The sequence below is a fragment of the Seriola lalandi genome, unplaced genomic scaffold (genome assembly GCF_002814215.2).
Source record: "Seriola lalandi dorsalis isolate HSWRI2012SDOR001 ecotype SW California unplaced genomic scaffold, Sedor1 jcf7180002054333, whole genome shotgun sequence".
NCBI classification, from domain to species: Eukaryota; Metazoa; Chordata; class Actinopteri; order Carangiformes; family Carangidae; genus Seriola; species Seriola lalandi.
The window spans coordinates 266,304-284,501 of NW_019524886.1; the positions used below are offsets into that span (position 1 = coordinate 266,304).

The 18,198-nt window shown below is 41.0% G+C and overlaps 3 protein-coding genes across 3 annotated transcripts; 2 read left to right on the forward strand and 1 right to left on the reverse strand.

Moving 5' to 3' along the window:
* Window positions 1-827: 827 nt before the first annotated feature.
* ints5 (integrator complex subunit 5) lies at window positions 828-6,553 on the reverse strand. The gene is made up of 4 exons (XM_023407306.2): window positions 6,320-6,553; window positions 4,582-4,834; window positions 2,382-4,358; window positions 828-2,018 (listed from the first exon to the last, which is right to left on the reverse strand). The coding sequence occupies exons 1-4, from the start codon at window positions 6,412-6,414 to the stop codon at window positions 1,299-1,301; spliced, it is 3,045 nt and encodes a 1,014-aa protein (XP_023263074.1). The 5' UTR covers window positions 6,415-6,553; the 3' UTR covers window positions 828-1,298.
* Window positions 6,554-7,912: 1,359 nt separating this feature from the next.
* Window positions 7,913-13,032, forward strand: LOC111655783 (phospholipase A and acyltransferase 3-like). The gene is made up of 5 exons (XM_023407298.2): window positions 7,913-7,987; window positions 8,844-8,922; window positions 9,217-9,325; window positions 9,534-9,802; window positions 12,280-13,032. The coding sequence occupies exons 2-5, from the start codon at window positions 8,908-8,910 to the stop codon at window positions 12,400-12,402; spliced, it is 516 nt and encodes a 171-aa protein (XP_023263066.1). The 5' UTR covers window positions 7,913-7,987; window positions 8,844-8,907; the 3' UTR covers window positions 12,403-13,032.
* Window positions 13,033-15,151: 2,119 nt separating this feature from the next.
* LOC111655796 (phospholipase A and acyltransferase 4-like) lies at window positions 15,152-17,735 on the forward strand. Its single transcript, XM_087174259.1, has 5 exons — window positions 15,152-15,417; window positions 15,805-15,872; window positions 16,197-16,326; window positions 16,620-16,909; window positions 17,413-17,735. The coding sequence occupies exons 2-5, from the start codon at window positions 15,870-15,872 to the stop codon at window positions 17,539-17,541; spliced, it is 552 nt and encodes a 183-aa protein (XP_087030385.1). The 5' UTR covers window positions 15,152-15,417; window positions 15,805-15,869; the 3' UTR covers window positions 17,542-17,735.
* The last annotated feature ends 463 nt before the right edge of the window (window positions 17,736-18,198 follow it).

Consider the following 18,198-nt stretch of genomic DNA (forward strand, 5'->3'; position numbering starts at 1 on the left):
AATATTTGTTGAAAAAAAAAAAAAAAACTTCGTATGATTAGATGACACGTCATCTCCACGCTCCAGTCAGAGAAGTGCACATTTGTCCCAGATTTGTCCCAGCGCTCACACATCCGACCAATGCAACGTTCAAGCTGCGGAAACACGTTTACAATCTAATGCAATCCAACACAACAGCCCTGCAATAAATCATAACTTTGTGAACCCATAACCCTCATTAACCAGACCATTCTACCTCAAAAGCCAATGTTGTTATACACCATCATATTTACTCCTTTTTTCCATAAGTGTTGGCTCTTTAGATCATGAATCTGTTAATTTGAGAGGAAAAAAAAAATCACTATCTGCCACACTAAGGCCATAGCCTGTAACTGTAATCACATTGTTATATAGGGGGTCACAAGCAGGGTCTGGAGCCAATTTGGTGCTGAATAATACTTTAAAATATTAGTGTTTTTTATCCCCCGGAATACAAATAATGGCAGGACTTCTGGAGGTCATGACCAACATAAAATGCATCTAAGGAGTTACAAGATGATTACCGGCCTCTAAAGTAAGAAAATCTCAATTCTGCTACATTGAGTAATGTTTATTTTTCAGAATTTTTTCTATTGTTTTTTTCTTGTGAAAAACAGCAGATTAATATATTTATTATTTTCATTTATTTATATACTATTAAAATGAAACAGTCTCTAACAAAGAAGGCCCAGAGGATTAACAGTATGTAAAGACCATTGTAATAAGACTTGGTGATCACCTGAATCACAGTGAGTGAGTCCTGTCATGATACATTTTAGTGTAAACAAGGATGCTCAGTTCAAGACACATTCTAGGACCAAATTAAGATTTTATTTTGTATAGTGGCTGAAATAACAGTTTGTGAAGTTTTGAACATGAACAATCTGAAATTATACAAAACAAACAATCTATAAATGGTAACGTTGTACTTTCTAACCAAAATGACATATTAAGGCTGTCTTTTGTGGGGAGCAAATTCTATATTAACACATTATACATGTTTGTCATTTCTCTTGTCCCCTTGTCTTTCTTACAGAAACAACTTGTTAGAAAAGTTGAAAAATATGGTACAAAAGGTTCACACACACACACACACACACACACACACACACACACACACACACACACACACACACACACACACCCTCTCTCTTGTGTGAAAATGTAGAACAGCTATAGCAACTTTGCAGTCCACTCTCGGAACAATGTAACACAGCTTTACATCTATTTTACGGCATCTATTTATTCCCTGCCACCTGCTCTTCATGGTTCACCACTCTTTAGAGCTGGAACCGCCAGCACAAGTGTCCCAATCTATCAATGTTTTTATGCAGGACACTGTGAATCGGTGCCACGTATCTTGCCACGTCACCGTCCCGAGAGAAATCCCTGCAGAACAGGCCCTTCTCTGAGCTGAAGACAAACTTCTGGGGCATTGGTCCATTGCCCCTCACATACTCCCACACAGCCAGGAGCAGCAGCCTCACCTCAAAGGGAGTGAGGTGGGGAAAGGCTTCGTGTACGTTGGCCAGCACAGGAGGCAGGAGCTGGCCTTCTCCCATGCATGACACCAGGAGGCAGGAGGCCTGTAGGTGCCACGGGGAATCTGTGGATGACATCTCACGGGACGCCTCCCAGTGGGCCAGCAGGGTGGCCAGGAGGCCTCGGAGCACAGCGGAGCAGTAGCAGAGAGCCGGGCGTCCAGCTGCCACCACCTGAAGTAGAGGGAAAAGCACCGGGTGAGCCTCAAAGCAACGACGAATGTGGATGTCTCGCTCCACCGTGGTGCGGGCATGCTCTTCTGGGGGCCAGGACAGCTCCCCGTTGGCCACATCCGGACAGACGTTTTCCACCAGTGTGACTGCTACAACCTTGGCTGCCTCGGCGTTGATGGGCGGCGGCTCGTCAGGGTCAGATGGGGGTTGTGAGCCGTTGATAGAGCCGTTGAGACCAGAGGAGCTGCAACACTGGACTACAACAGCCAACAGAGTCTGGATGTTCTACAGAGGGAAGAAAATGATGGTGACACGTTGACAGTCTTTTCTGCTGCAGTACATCAAACACAAAATACACATAATCACACTTACTATAAAAGTTCTACTGTTTTTAATCATTTTCTGATGTGCTGATGAGATAACAGTCATGCAGGAAGAAATGAAATAAAACATATCTGCAGAGCTTTACTTCGATGGACCGCCCTCTACCTCCACCCCAACAACATTATTTTTAGTGTTTGCCTGAAAACGTATTTTCAAGCTCTAGCTGTATGTTCAATCTGCACACATGGCCTACTTTAAATAAAAAAATTACTTTTGGTATACATCTACATTTTGCTTTAACTGCAGTTCAACTGTCCAACTCACCTGGATGACCCCAGATGGGTCAGGCAGCTGTGTGATGGTGCGGATCTTCAGACCCTTGCCGATCACCCCGGCATGAAATACAGACCACACACTGCCAGAAAAGTTGACGGTGGTACCGAACCGACAGTTGATGTCCAGCAGGGAGGCTCCGAGGTCAGGGGACACAGAGGGGGAAGTAACAGGGGCCCCAGACATGTCTGCGATCAGCCCTCCAAACAGGTCAGTGTTGCCTTTATGTAACGCTCCCTCAACCAGCTGCTGAAGCACCGCCTTGAGAGTGAGCGGAGAGTACGCTGCAAAACGGGACAGGAGCAGGACTGAACAGTTCACCGCCTCGCCTGCCTGTCCTCCATCCCTCCCTATCTTCCCCCCTTCTCCTCTCCTCCGAAGCGCCAGAAAGAAATGAGTGACAGCAGCACGGGAAAGCAGAAGCAGGTGTGCTGGGGAGGAGGTGCGAGGGAGGGGGCTACAGGACAGGAGGCGCACTGTGGCGTGAGATACAGCCGGGTCACCGTGGAGAAGGAGCGGGCCAAAATCATGGAGGTGTCCTGAGACCGCTGAGCCGACCTGGATGGCCATGGAGGACTGAGCGCCCCCTGATCCTCTTCTCTCCTCATCCTGACTCTGGATGGCTGCGGCCAGGTTAAGCAGCAGTTGTCTCAGCTGCCGGGGCCCCAGGGTGTGTGTATGGATCTGGGCCACACAGCGAGCTACAGCGGCAGGAATGAGTCCCGCCATGCAGGAGGAGAGTGTGGTGTGAAGCTGCCAGGCCAGAGCCAGCTCCTCTGGGTTGCGGGCCTGGGTGAGTAGCTGGCAGAGGGCCTCGGTGGCAACGCTGGGACCCCCATACACTGACAGCAGACACAGAAGCTGGTGAAGCCAGAGGTGACGTTTTCTCTCCAGTCGTAGTGTTTCAGCACAGAGCTCACCCACATGAGACTGCAGCTCCTCCAAAAAGGGGATGACCCTCTGGGGCTGAAAGGAAGCAGAGTGATGGTGATTTCCTTCAACTACATCCGAGCGGTTGAAGACCAGTTTGTGGAGATGCAGAAGCAGCATCTGAAGGAGGCGGTCACAACCTTCTCTGACTCCTTCATGAGGGGAGGGTGTCGGGCCGGAGATGATGACTGAGGCTGGGGTCGCTGTGTCTGCCAGAAAACGGAGGACCCGGGACCCTCCTGAAGGACTCTGGCTAATGAGATGGACAGCAAGCCCTAGCATATTATCCAGTTCCTCTCTGAGGAGGCCCTGCAGCAAGGCCTGCAGCTGGAGCAGGACAGGAGGGCGTAACAACTCCACCAGCTCTGCAGACACAGCACCGAAGAGGTTGGGAGACATTGCAGCCAGTTGTAGCAGAAATGGTACAGCAGCACGACGCAGCTGAGGGGAACTCTCCCAGGAGGTCGAGGACGAATTGGGAGAAAGAGGGCTCGATGGAGTCAGGCTCTCCTGAAACATCCTGAGCAGCTCCTTCCTGATGCTGTCGGAGTGGTGTACTGCAAGGTGTCCAAGGATTCCCACCACCGAGCCAATCTTGGGCACTCTGTTGCCTTTATCCGCTCCCATCACCATTAGCCCTTGGTCCTTGGCGCCATGAGAGCAGAAGTCCTTCAGTCCACATGCCAAGACTCGGCTGATGATAGTACCCGGGAAGGCAGACCCAATGTGAGCCACCACCCAGTCGAAATGTGGGGAGTGTTGAACCGAGGTGTCCAACAGTGCATCCACACAGGCATCAGGGCACCAGGCCAGCATGGCGGCCAAACACTGAGAGTAGGCCTCCATGAGGGACCGGGTGGCAGCACAAGACATCCAGAGCTGGAGCAGTTCATTGAGGCTGGAGGAGTGGGGGGCCACCCTGCGGCCAGCGTGCTTGCTGCTCAGCTGGCCCAACAAGTCCACAGCCCAAGCAGATACCAGGGGGGCCCAGGCCCGGGGGTTGAGCCGGATGAACTCTGATAGCACGCCATGGACCTCCTATGGATGAACAGAAATAATTAAAACCGTTTCCTGAGGAATTTAACTGACCATTATCCTATATTTCTGAGTGATTTAGAAACCTTATATGATATTGGGCTATACAAATACACCTTAGTTGATTTTGTATCTCTTCAATGAGGACTTACTGAAAATGGCCTGTAATGTTTAATCTTAATTAGTCTTAATAATTGCATCACTGTAAGTTCTATGTATGTCCCACCTGTATGATGTCCTCCAGGTTAGAGCTGACCGCGGAGCTGGCTTCCCCCTCTGTCTCCAGGTTGTGCAGGAAAGCAGAGACGTGCTCATCGTACACACCCCTCAGATGCTCCAGCACCGCCCCTCGACAGGCTGGGACTGAGCGCAGCAACCGCACAGCGCAGCGGGCGTGTTCCCGGACACTGAGCTTCCGCCCCTGAACGGTGTCAACGCCACTGATGAAGGACTTGATCTCCTGGGAGAGTTCCTGGGCACTAGGGTAGAAGGGTGGACAGGATGAGTGATTTGCAAAGTGTGATGTTTAGCATCCATAAGCAGAAAATGATGAGGAAAAGGAACAAAATAAAAAGAGGTGTGTGCCTGTATTTGTGTGAGAGCGAAAGGTTCAATTCAAACTACCCATAAAGATGTATTTATACATCACTAACAACAAGGAAGAGAAACATAGTATTCAACTATTGTGTCAATTGATAGTTTAGTCGAAATGTAAGAAAAAGTAATGAAAGACCCACAACTTCCCAATGCCCGGAGTGATGTCTTTAAACTGCAAGGTTTGTTTGACCAACAGCCAAAAACCAAAACATATTTAATTTACTGTCATACATGATGAAGACAAGCAACAAATCCTTATATGTGAGAAGCTGGAACTAATAACTATTGTTTTTTTGATTTACATTATCTTTTAAACAATTCATATATACTATCGAAGTTGTTGTAGATTAATCTTCTTTCGATTGCCTAATATTCTGTACACAGCTTTTTTTCTTTTTTTTTTTTTTTTTAAATCAAAAATCAGATTTTGATGCTCTTCTCTGGTTTGTTAATTTGTAAACTGAATATTTCTGGGTTCTGGGTTTTAAGATGTCATTATAAGGTGTCATGGAAGTTGTGGTAGGTGTTTTTCACTATTCTTAGATTTAAAAAAGAAGAAGAAAAGGGCAACAACTAAAATCTCTCTTTTTCTTAATTAACTGATTGATTGCCTCGTCAAAAATTTGTCGGAAAATAGTTTAAACTGAGCAAGTGGATATATTCATGGATTAGTGTTTCAATTGCTGTCAGATAAATGCTACAACAAAAATTTAAGAACACATGATGAAGACAAGCAGCAAGTTTTCATATTTTTTGGATCAACTAATTGATTAAATGACTCATCTGCAGCTCTATATCAAAGAACAGCAGCACATTGTCATTACTGAGAAGCTGGAACTAGGTAATGTTAGGCATTTTTAGATGAATGGATTTTTTTTTACTAGTAATCAATTAATTTATATTCATGGACAGATTCATTTAGTGTCAATGAACTAATCATTTTAGCTCTACAATTTTTAAAGAATGAATTATTATTAATTATAATATTTATTAATTACAATAATGATTACTATCAAATATGATCATTATGAATTGTATTAATTCATCATTAGCAGTTGCATTACAGCCCTAAAATAAATTCAATTGAAAATCTCATATAAAATATATCAAATATATAAAATACTGAATACTAAAATACTGGTGCTTTACAAAGACGTGCTTTGCTCCAACTGATAACATTTCCTCAGTGTAACCGTGCCGCATGTTGTCAATCCAGTCACTTTCTTCATGAGCTGGCCCTACAGAACAATGTCGTAACAAATAAAGGTCTGATCCAGTATTGTCTATACCGTTAACTTAAATATAAAACATAAAACACGCACTAAACTGACTTTCAGGTCTAAATTGTCCAGTCCTCCACCACTCACCTCAGGGCAGTCTGCGGGGTGTGAGTGTGTGAGCTCTGCATCGCTTTCAGCGGACTCCCGTCAAACACCACAGACATCGCTTGGTCTTTTAACATTAAAGCGTCACATCAAATCCTCCTGTCAGCTAATGTGACTTCGACGAGGACAACAAGGACAGTTTTTTTGTTATATTTTCTGTACAATTTCAGGACAAAAATACAGCGAAAGGGCGCTACAAAGCCGGAAGGTGGAACTTCTTCGTCGCTATGAAAAAGAAAACCGACATGGACAGCTGACGTCACTGGCGACATCTAGTGGTGACGACAGACATCTCTTAAAGTTTAGAGACATGAAATTTAGTGTATTTTTAAAGAAAAGTATGGCAATTATATTATTACCATATACTGTTATTGATATAACACATTTCTAGGTTTAGAACTAAAGTAAGTTTTGGTCAATTCTGCTACTGTTTAAAGAATGAAAGCATAAATTATGTAATAATGGAACACTGGAAATAAATCAACTTATATTTAGACATGCAATGTTTATTTCCAAAAACTACTTTATTAGTTTGAACATGAATACAAAAACAGGTAATGTCAAATAGAAACCCAAACAACAACATACCATAATACAAACCAGTTACACACATTTAACAAGCACTGTCCAGACAGACACAAATCATCCCACTTCTCCCACACCAGTGGGACCCCTCAGCCACCCTCAGCTCAATTCTTACATTATCCCAAATGTATATGATTACCAGTGTAGTGTTCTGAAGGTTTCCCTTTAGCAATAAAGGCCTCTCCTAGAAGATATGGCTTCCATAAGTTAAGAAATGATTGATCATCATCTTTAAGAACAGAGAAAACCCTTTCATGTGGTGACATTATTCAAAATTTCTCTATACAACAGGGTGACAGTAGAAAGTATTTCCTTGCCAGAAGCATTTTTTTTATTAAGCAATGTAAACTTCAGAGATGGTCGATAAAAAAACAAAATGTAGGCCAACGGAGCAGGAGTGTTTTAACATACTTTTTATGCCACATGAGAGACATGGGTGCATGATAACCCACTTCTACAGAAATTTGCCAACTACCAATGACTGGCATACATTACATTTGGCACAGAGATCCCATCATTCTGCAGCATGATTATCATGATGACACAGCGTGATTGTGTCACAAATAATCAAAGGTCAATAAAGCAATATTGCAAAATGGTAAAGATGGACAGGGCTTTGCAGCAAATAGGGTTTAATAATATTGCATAATATTATCTGTAATATACAGTCAGTTGCCAGTGTATTAGGTACACCATACTAAATGTACTGCAGTCAAAAACTGAACATTATAACATTCATGAATGTAGGAGATTTATTGCAGGACTGTTGCATCAGGCTACATTAGTTTTATCAAGGTGTACCTGATTAACTGCCTGCTGAATTTATGCATTATAATAATCATTATTATTGTTATTATTACTGTTATTATCATTATTATTGTTGTTTTTGCTGTTGTTATTGTTAGTAGTACTAGAAGTAGCAGTAGCAGCGGCTTTTATTGTGAAGGTGACGGGCCCTAGCGGCTACAGAGAGCAATGATCGGCTGATCGCTCACAGCTGAAATTTGACGTCAGTGTCTTTGACGACCCTGTTGATACACCGGCCCGTGGACATTATCGTTTACGGTATGAAGAAGGACTTTCCGACCATTTACATACTGAGTTGTAGGCTAGTGTCAGACTTTGTGAGCCGTGGTGTTTTATATGGTGTAACGTTAATGATGATTAAAGGTGATTTAGATGATGTAAACACAAACCGGCTAAGAACTAGCTTGCCTACGACTCCCTTTATGTCTCGTCGCTTGTTTAGGCTCGTGCTGTTTGATTAAGCTTTGAAATAATGATTTTTATCTGTCATTTAACCGAATACACTCGCATTATTTTGGCGATGATCCACTTTGTTTTACAGCATCTCATCTAAACAAGAACAGGAAGGTGTGTGCACGTATTAACGTTACTTTCACATTCAACTCTTTTGAGAGGTGCTGATTTATACCATTTCAGAAGGTGTAGTTTCTATTATTTTTGTCCATTTTTACATCCCTGAATGTTGGTTAAATAACAAAACATGACTGACTCAAACAAGACTGAGACCGGGAAAAAGAGGAGACTGTCCTCGAAAAACACACCAGAATTCAAACTTACCTTAAATTAATTAAGATAAAAAAGATTATTCAATAGTCAAAAAGTATAAGGTTCATTCTTCAGTCCCATATGGGCACCTGTGTTTTGTTAAAACCTTTATCAAAGCAAATACAGTTATTTTCAATAAACAAGTTTCAATGCCAATCTTTACTTTTTCTGGTACAGGTTTTGTTTTCAGTTGCCAAAATCTATAGACACACACACACACACAATATGTAAAATGCTGTACTTTTGAGATAACAAATACATGAACAACCATGCTAAATACACACAGATACACAGATAAATTGTATATCATTTTATCTCATATCGTGTGTTAATATTTGGTCTACAAAAGGGTGCCGGCGGCCGGCGCTGAAAGTCACACCAATCCAAGATTTACAGACGCAAGAGACACTGAAATGGCTCCGACTCTGGTGAGGAATTTACTGCTTCATTAGAATATAGAAAATAGACTATCTTTTTTGGTTATTTTTTGGTGTTCTTGGGACGTGTAATGGTAATTATGAGTCATTATGCACTGGATAACATTTAAAGTGTGTGTTTCCAGCATACTATGGTTTTATAGCATTTAATTTAATAAAAAGTCATATTCTTATCTTTGTTTAACCCAGATTATGTCAGAGAGTTCAGGTCAAATGTGCCGCAGTTGTTGCTAAAACAGTCTGTTGCAAAGTCAAACTTTTTTTTTCTGTGTCTTCTAATCCAAGTATGATGAGAAACCAGAGCCTGGGGACTTGATAGAAATCTTCCGTGGCACCTACCAGCACTGGGCGGTTTACATCGGTGATGGCTTTGTCGTTCACTTGGCACCACCCTGTGAGTCATGGTACACAACTCTCTGGATTGTGACAGAAGTCCCAGTCTGGAACAAAGAGCACCTTCATCTGACAGCTCACATTCACTGTGGCATAAAGTTTTTCAGACCAGAGTATCAGCTTAAATTAAATTAAAACACACACACAATATGTTGCAAATGTATGCATGTCTGTTTATCTCTCTTTCTGTCATTCCTTTTTATTGATAGCTGAGGTCCCAGGTGCGGGCGCCAACAGTATGATGTCCGTTCTAAGTGATAAGGCTGTGGTGAAGAGAGAGGAGCTGTGGGATGTAGTGGGAACAAACAAGTGGAAAATAAACAACAGCCTGGATGAGAAGTACAAGCCCCTCCCAGTTCCTGTCATTGTGAAGGAAGCCCGTAAGCTGGTGGGCAAGGAACTGCCATACTGTGTCCTCAGGGGGAACTGTGAGCACTTTGCCAACGAGCTGCGCTACGGTGAGGCTGAGTCCCGGCAGGTAGGTCGAGGCATGTTGGTCTTTAACATTTACAAGACATGTTTTGGACCAGGGGACAGGGTGCAGCCAGTGTAGACTTATGTAAGTAAGCGTTGAAGAGACTTAAAATTGAGTGGATCTATAGCGCTGATCTGGGATTTGTACCAAAAGGCTCAACATGTATAAAAAAACAGAGATCTCCCCCATTACTTATCATGGCTATCTGCTCAAGACGAGTTATGGAGGGGAAAGGACTCCCATAAAGGAAAGCAGTAACTTTGGACCGCTAAAGAGGGTGAGAAAGTCTGCAGAGGCAGCCTCAACTGTGCACTGCTTTATCTTTTGATGCAGACATTTGCAGTTTAATCTGTGATGAAGCGTGGTGGCCGTGGTAGCTTGATAGCTTGGTTTTAACAGTGGCAAGAAAAAGAGTGAACCCTTTAGAATTATCTTTATTTACATATACATTTGTCAACTAAACTGGTCAGATCTTCATTTAAGTAAAAATGATTAACAAACACAATCTATTTAACTTATAACGTTCTTGTCCATACTGAAAATTTCATTCAGACATTCACAGAAGCTATTTGGAGTCAGGAGTTATCAAACCTGGAGTCCAATCAATAAAAACAAGATTGGAGGTGTGGGTTAGAGCTATTTTGATTTATAACAAAAAAAGCATACACATTTTGGTCCTATTACATTACATATTTCATTACTAAAACATTTTGAGTTTGCTATTCACAAGAAGCATCTGCTGATGTGAACGATGCCTCACAAAAGAGAGATCTCAAGTCTTGCGATCAAGAATTGTTTATTTATTTGCATGAACCTGAGGTGATTACAAAGTCATCTCAGAGTTTAGATGTTCATCAGTCCACAGCTACACAGTGTCTATGAATGGAGACATTTTAGTTCTGTGGATACTCTCCCTAGAAGGGTGCCCAGCTAAGATGAATCCAAAAGTAAATTGTGGTGCATGGTTGCATGGAGCACGGTGTCCTGCCATGGACACCATGGACACCATGGACAGCATAGACAGCATGGCAGGACACAGCTGCTCTCCAAACAAGACTAAATCAAAACCTAGTGTACGGACAGTGTATGGTCAAAGTGCAAAAGTGAGGATGGAGTTAAAAACCGTTGTGGAACCGCTGTAAACAACTGACATCATCATGGTGTATTTGCATTCTGCCTTGTGTCAGCTGGTTTCAGCTCTTTGCTCCTACTCTCTGTGCCAACATGTACAGTATTTTGATGCAGCTGAATTTCCAGTGAACAAATACAGTGTTTTAATAGCGTTTAATTTCCAATAAAGTTGCTCTCATTTACATGAATTTCTGTTTCTGTTGTCAGACAGTGACTGCAACACAGCCCATTAAGACTGCATGTTAACCGACAGTCATTTCCGATCCACATTACTGGCAAGTAGCTAAAGTTTGTCCAAAAAGTCACTATATCAGTCAACAGGTGCTTTTTTTTGGAAAATAAGTCTAAAAATCTGACAACAAATGTGCTAAGATGGCAACACTGCAGGCCAGCTGACTAATGGTGTAACTTGATCACTCAACTTTATCACTCACTCAGTCAGTCAGTGGTTTATAAGCTGTTGTGGCTAAATCTCAGGGTGGCTGTCCACCTGCAGAAGCTCAGCAGAAGTTGGGTGACGCAACAATGACCCTTAACATCAAAGTAAATCTACTATAGAATGACTTCAAACAAAGAAAATTCACCATTGGCCCAGTCATAGCCCAGGCCTTAATCCAGTATAGAAAGCTGTGGAACGACCTGAAGAGAGCTGCTTACACCAGGCTTGTATGAGTTGACGCAGCTCTGTACGAGGAATGGTTCGAAATTCCTCCTGAACATTGTGCATGTCTGATCAGCAGCTACTGGAAGAGCTTGTTTTAGGTTATTGCTGCCAAAGGAGGTTTGACCAGTCATTCAAGTTCAAGGGTTCACTGACTTTTTCCACTAGTGAATGTTTAATGGGTATGTTCAATAAAGACATAAAAGATTAGCGCTACTCTAGTATGACACAGAACTATTCTCCTAAAAGTTTGGAGAATAAAGCATGGTGTACTGTAGAAGAGCTGTGCTATGTTTCAAGCTCACATGTAACCGTTTTATTCAGCTTAGAACCTAGACCTTAGAAATATTTCTGTCTGTGGATCAGAATAAAACAGTGCTATAAGATGTTTTCTGTGTGTGTGCAAATATGCATATCATGCATATCCAAAGATGGCCAAGGAGGAAAAGCTGACAAGAAAGATATTTGGCTCTTGTTCAAAAGATGTGCACATTTTTCTACAGACGTGAGTTTGGTGAGGCATTTTTTTTAAAAATAAAAATTGGATCTACATTTGTATATAAATTAAAACTAATATGCAAGTGACACAATTCCCTGAGTTGTGGATCATTTTATTGGAGTTTTCAGTGTCGAGAACACTCAGCATGTCCATGTTCTCCTACTGAAAGATGTGTGTTTCTCTCTGTAGGTGCGTAAGGCAGGAGAAGTAGTCATGGCCGCAGGCCTGGCAACAATGGTGGGTCTGGGCGTTGTGGCTCTGGCGGGAGTCCTGTTTGGAAGCAGCAAAAAAGAAGACAAGAACACAAAGTGATCAAAGTCCTGAGTTGTCCGTTTAATGGCTTGATTAACACATCACCAGCAAAGCCTAACTTGTGCTGATCATAATCAATCTCAGTCACAGATAACTAACTAACTAACTAACTAACCAACTAAACCTCCACCTGTCCCTCATGCCTTTTTTTTAGTTTGAAAAGCAATGCAAGGCACTTTTTAAAATTTCTATGGCATAAGCACAACGTACAGGATCTCCACTACTTAAGGTGCCATAGATGTTAAAATGTTTTAATAAGACATCTCAAGGATGAATGAAGATATTTTTTGAATTATGAAGGATGTGAGATTCATGTGGGTGATGGTGGGGTTGGGTGGGGTCTTTTCTACCGATTTATAATTATTTTCATCCTGAAAAGTTTTAAACAAAAATGCTGATTGCTGCTCATGGTGGAATAGTTTTGGCTATTTGAATCAAATCTCAATGGTGATTGTTGTTAGCTGGTACTAAATAAGCTATCTAAAAAGAACATTTAACAATCAAAATACATTTAACTGAAGAAATTGTTATTGCATCTCACAGGAAAGCCATATAATGTCATGTTACACCACTTTGTCGTCCTTTGACGTTTTAAAAGATTTTAATAAAAAAATAATTTGTGTGAATCTTGATGTTAGTCTGTTGTTCCTTTACTTTAGTAAAAGTACCACTGCAACAATATAAAAATAATCCCCCCACATGTAAAAGTTCTGCATACACTGAATACACTTTTCACAACCTCAAAATGCCCCATATTCACAAGCACACCCCCCAAAAATCCTCTGATTTCTGTAAGACATACAGAAAGATTTATAACACACACAGAAAGTTAATGAACAAGTTATGTATTGACTGCAATCCTTAATGGCTGCTATAATTTCCGCAGATCACTAGATGTCACTGTACTTTATTTCATCAAAGCTTCAAAGCTTTGACTCTTTTTCAGATGTGTGTGTGTGTGTGTGTGTGTGTGAGATCTCCTGGTACAGGTGTTAAAGTATACTAGGAGTTACTAGGAGAAGCATTAGAAACACTAACAGGATCAGGAAGGACAGTAGGAGGAGCCGCCTTTTGCAGCGCTTTACATGAAGGGTTTACTGGATACACTGGACCAGTTAACTTTCTGAGTGTCATCCTCCTCCTGAATTTATTCTCTGTCAGTAGCCTACTCCAAGGAATACATGAATTAATTTAAATAATATCTCATAATTTCCAAGTGTGTATTTGTTTCTGTTTGTTTTTATGTAAATTCATGGTAGCTACACTGTGAAAATACTAGATGTTTTAGTCACTTATTAAACGGATTAAAGCTCCATACACTTCACCTACGGCTTTCATCACTGCCAATAGGCATCTGTCATAAAGTTTCACTTTACACAGGGAAGCCAGTCAAGGACATCCTCTCTCTCCCTCGGATGTACACTGTGAAAATCTATTCAGGAATTTCAAACTTATCAATTAACTGGTCCAAAACTCCTACCACTGCAAGGATGTGGCAGCCTACTGTTCACTGCAACAAGGCAACACTGAATAATTATCAACATATACCCGAAGCTGTTATACTTATTTAATCTAAACTTCACACCACTACTCAAAACAACAGCAGATGACCAGAACCGCTGGATGAACATATTACTTCCACTATCTGGCAGAAAAGGAGTGATAAAAATCAGATCCTCCCTTTACTTGGTTCAAATGCTGCGGGTCAGTCATCACAAAATTTTACTGGAAAGTAAAACCACAACCAATTAAAATAACAACTTTGCAGAAATCCAAAGCACAAGGAGGCCTAGCAGCATCAAACTTTTATTAATGCTTATTTGCTAATTAACTGAAATTCAGTGGATAAATCCCAAACCAACAGATGCATCCTGGACAGAGGAGGAGCATAAATATTAACTCGAGTGTAATTTTTCATTCTGCAGTATACCATATAGCACCAAGTATCGACCTTAATCACTAAAGAAATCAATTTTCTTGGATATCAAAATACAAACATCTCTAGTGCCCATCTTTGCTTTCATGTGAGTGATTATTCCATATTAAAATGAATATTGAAGATGATACATGTGACAAGATTGTACGTCTTTTAACAATGTTCTGAATTTCATTTACATTCCATGAGGTTACTTTTATTGCTTTAATCACCATTTATATATATATAAAAAAAGAGTGCAACATAGAGTACATCCATGATTGGAGCACGTGTGTGTGAAAACCTAAATGAAAAACAATTTTCTACAGCTCTTTGAAATTTTTAGGCTAAAAACATATTGCTCAAGAACAGAAAAGAGTTTGCCCACAGAAATGTTTAGATGAAGTGTATCAAGAGCGCTGCTTCTCAGTCCAGTAACTCTAAACGTCCTTTACTTTGCCTTAGAAATCATTATAATGTCCGGTGTCCTGACAACAGAGCTACTGCCTATCTCAAAATATGAAACATGGGTCTTTCTTTTTTTTTATGAAATAGAAAATTAAAATCAAACCAGGTCGCTCTTCCCTTTTTGACTATGAAAAATAATAATTTTTTATTTTTTTCAATTTTTTTATTTTAAAATGAAAATCAAATAACCCCTAGTTTTTTTGTTCTTTAATACCCATTTCTGAAAATAAAGTCCAAGTATCAGGGCGTGGAGCCTTGTCTTATCTAGCAGCTTTTTATAAACAGTCTCTGGTTTTTAACTTATATAACAGATGGTGGGCGTTTCCTGCTCTAAGTTTAGACTGGAGGCCCGGTTCAAAGTAAACAACTACCACTTCAGCCTTTTCCTCTGTAGGAGGAAATCTCACTTTACTGTTGTAAGTAGAGAGGTTTCGTTGTGTAGGATACTCACAGTAGTTGAGGAAGTAAGCTTTTCTTATCTGTTTGCCCAGAGGGTTTTGTGACGATATTATAGGCTGCGTTTTGTGAAGCCTTAAATAGAAATAGATTATACATTCAACAACCAAACTACAGTTCCTGGAGTAGCCTAGGTCTCTCCTCTGACCTCTGATGCGACAGTCCCACGACTGCAGGTAAGAAACTCCTTGAGGACAGGCTGGCATTGTCAAATTGAAACCGGAAAGCTAAGGCTAAACTTGACTAAACTTCTCATCTTACATTCTCATTTCAACTAGCCTACTTGATGCTAATTGTTACTCTCCCACCGGTGCAGTCCTTTGCTTTTATCATCTCAGGGGCAATCGCTTTGTTTCGTTTTGTACATCTGTTCAATGTACATCCCTCACACAGCGTCACTCACTACAATGGCTACAGCACAATAGGTCAACAGGAACATCCTTGTATTAAAACTTGCAGCGAAGTTGTAATTACAGATTTAAGAACCTGCAACGTCAAGTGCTGGCCTCAAACTCTCAACTTTTTTTTTTTTGATAATATTTGTTATTGATTTGTTCCTTCAGGTGCTGATTCTGTCTGATAGTCAAACCAGGCCAAACATCCAAGAGCACAGGCAATAGCTCAAACTATGGTGAGTAAATTCCACAGTAAACTAGAGTACTCACACATACCTCTGCCAAGGCTACACAACCTTCTGTTATTTAATTTAGCAGAAAATGCTAAGAATTTTCTTTCTTAACTCGAGTTAAGAACAGTAGATCATATGAAAACTGACAATAAGACAGAGAGAGAGAGAGATCTTGATAAAATAAAAGCTAATAGAGGAGCAAAGGAAAAAGGATTTTCATCACTATAACAAAATATACACAACACCTGGATAAAAACATTTAAGACCTGAATCAAACTTTTTTTGTCAAATATATTTATTTTTTGCTTAATTATTTTTTCCAAAAAGCCAGAGCTTGGGGACTTGATCGAAATATTCCGTATGGAAGTTGCAGGTATTCCATTAATACCACTGCTAGATTATCAGCACTGGGCTGTGTACGTTGGAGATGGATACGTTGTTCACCTGGTGAACCTCGGTGAGTCATTTCTTTACCGTCTGTACCGAGTCTTGACTGATGCTCCCAAACACTGGCCACTCCCAGTAAAGACCTTCATTTAGCAGCCAAGATGCAATGCTGTGCAGACCAGAGAGTGCAGACCATTATTATTTAGTTGATTAAACCAACCAACATTTTATTCAACTTTCACAAATCGAATGATAAAACAGATCTCAACATAAATGTTCAAACTCATCATAAAACATGTTACAACCTTGAGATGATATATGAAGTCTAACTTATTTGTCTTTCTCTCTTCCTCATACTCTTAGGCTCAGACAGCTTCTCCAGCTCGTCCAGCTCGCCCAGCTTGTCCAAGCCACAAACAAAATCTAAGGGTTGCAAAGGCAAAGTAAAGAGACAAAAATTGGAGGTTGTGGCAGACCACTGTAGGTGGAAAGTAAATAACAAACTGGACAACGTACGCAGTCCTCGGCCAGCCCAGGAAATTGTGGAGGAGGCCCTTTCCTTGGTGGGTCAGGACATATTTTACGATGTCACCGTGCGGAATTGTGAGCACTTTGCCACGCAGCTACGCTATGGCATAAGCACATCTTGGCAGGTAGGTGGACCCACAATTTGGAAACTGGAACAAAGAGTCACAGTTTTCTATACACTATCAAATGAAATGGTAAAATTACTTTTATTATTCTTTTGTTGTCTCTAAAGGGATTGTTTTCGATTATGATATAAATTAACTCTGAACTATAGCATAATTTTGTTGTGTTCAACAGCTTTTGAGTGAGTTTAAGCTTATGCAACAATCACAGTTTGGTTAGGTTTAGAAAAATATCATGAGTGCATTAATGTTATTCTAAATTTATTACTAAAACTGAGTGGCATTAGACCTGTGCAGAGTAGTTTTAGGTGACCGATCAGAAAATGTTGAGTTGCAAATATTAATACAAGATAAACAATGTTAAAAAATCCTGACACTTGTAGGAACATTGCCATAAGAAAAAAAAAACATTTATTGCAACTGTGTGTGTGTGTGTGTGTGTGTGTGTGTGTGTGTGTGTGCGCGTGTGCATGTGCATGCATGCGTGTGTGTGATCTCTGGTACAGGTGTTAAAGTATGCGGCAGTAGGAGCGGCAGCAGTAGCAGGAGGAGTACTTGGATCAATCGCAGGACCAGGAGGGATGGTAGGAGGAGGCGGCGCTTTAGCACTTTGGGTCAAGAAGAAACTGGAGTAGTTAACTCCCTCAGTTTCCTCTTCCTCCTCCCGAAGTTATTTCTCTGGCAGTAGTCTACTCAATGGAATACATAAAATAATTTGAAAAAAAACATGTTGTAATCTCCAAGTGTGTGTTTTTGCTTCAATATGTTTTATGCTAATTCATGGCAGGTAGTTACCCTGTGAAAATACAAAATATGTTTTGGAAACATTTTTAGTTGTTTAGTTTAGTTTTCATTCATAGGCAAAATACCACCACTCAGTCAGTCAATCAGTCAGTCAGTCAGTCAGTCAGTCAGACAGTCAGTCAGACAGTCAGTCAGACAGTCAGACAGTCAGTCAGACAGTCAGTCAGTCAGACAGTCAGTCAGACAGTCAGTCAGTCAGTCAGACAGTCAGTCAGTCAGTCAGTCAGTCAGACAGTCAGTCAGACAGTCAGTCAGTCAGACAGTCAGTCAGACAGTCAGTCAGTCAGTCAGTCAGACAGTCAGTCAGTCAGTCAGTCAGTCAGACAGTCAGTCAGTCAGTCAGACAGTCAGTCAGCAACAGTTGAGATTATAGGGATGGCCCCGCTGGCTGTTTCCAGCCAAAAAGTGTTCACACATAGAATTAAGTATAACTCATATATATGTGTATCATATTTTATTTGTAAATAAAGGCTATCTGCAAACCAAAC

What these genes read in the sequence shown, in the direction of transcription:
- ints5 (XM_023407306.2), bottom strand. Translation starts at nt 6,414, where the DNA reads ATGTTAAAAGACCAAGCGATGTCTGTGGTGTTTGACGGGAGTCCGCTG. An exon ending in ACCCCGCAGACTGCCCTGAG is followed by an intron (nt 4,835 to 6,319) that starts GTGAGTGGTGGA and finishes CTTCTACCCTAG; the next exon opens with TGCCCAGGAACTCTCCCAGG. An exon ending in ACCTGGAGGACATCATACAG is followed by an intron (nt 4,359 to 4,581) that starts GTGGGACATACA and finishes GTTCATCCATAG; the next exon opens with GAGGTCCATGGCGTGCTATC.
- LOC111655783 (XM_023407298.2), top strand. An exon ending in CGTTCACTTGGCACCACCCT is followed by an intron (nt 9,326 to 9,533) that starts GTGAGTCATGGT and finishes TTTTATTGATAG; the next exon opens with CTGAGGTCCCAGGTGCGGGC. An exon ending in GTGAGGCTGAGTCCCGGCAG is followed by an intron (nt 9,803 to 12,279) that starts GTAGGTCGAGGC and finishes TTCTCTCTGTAG; the next exon opens with GTGCGTAAGGCAGGAGAAGT.
- LOC111655796 (XM_087174259.1), top strand. An exon ending in TGTTCACCTGGTGAACCTCG is followed by an intron (nt 16,327 to 16,619) that starts GTGAGTCATTTC and finishes TCATACTCTTAG; the next exon opens with GCTCAGACAGCTTCTCCAGC. An exon ending in GCATAAGCACATCTTGGCAG is followed by an intron (nt 16,910 to 17,412) that starts GTAGGTGGACCC and finishes TCTCTGGTACAG; the next exon opens with GTGTTAAAGTATGCGGCAGT.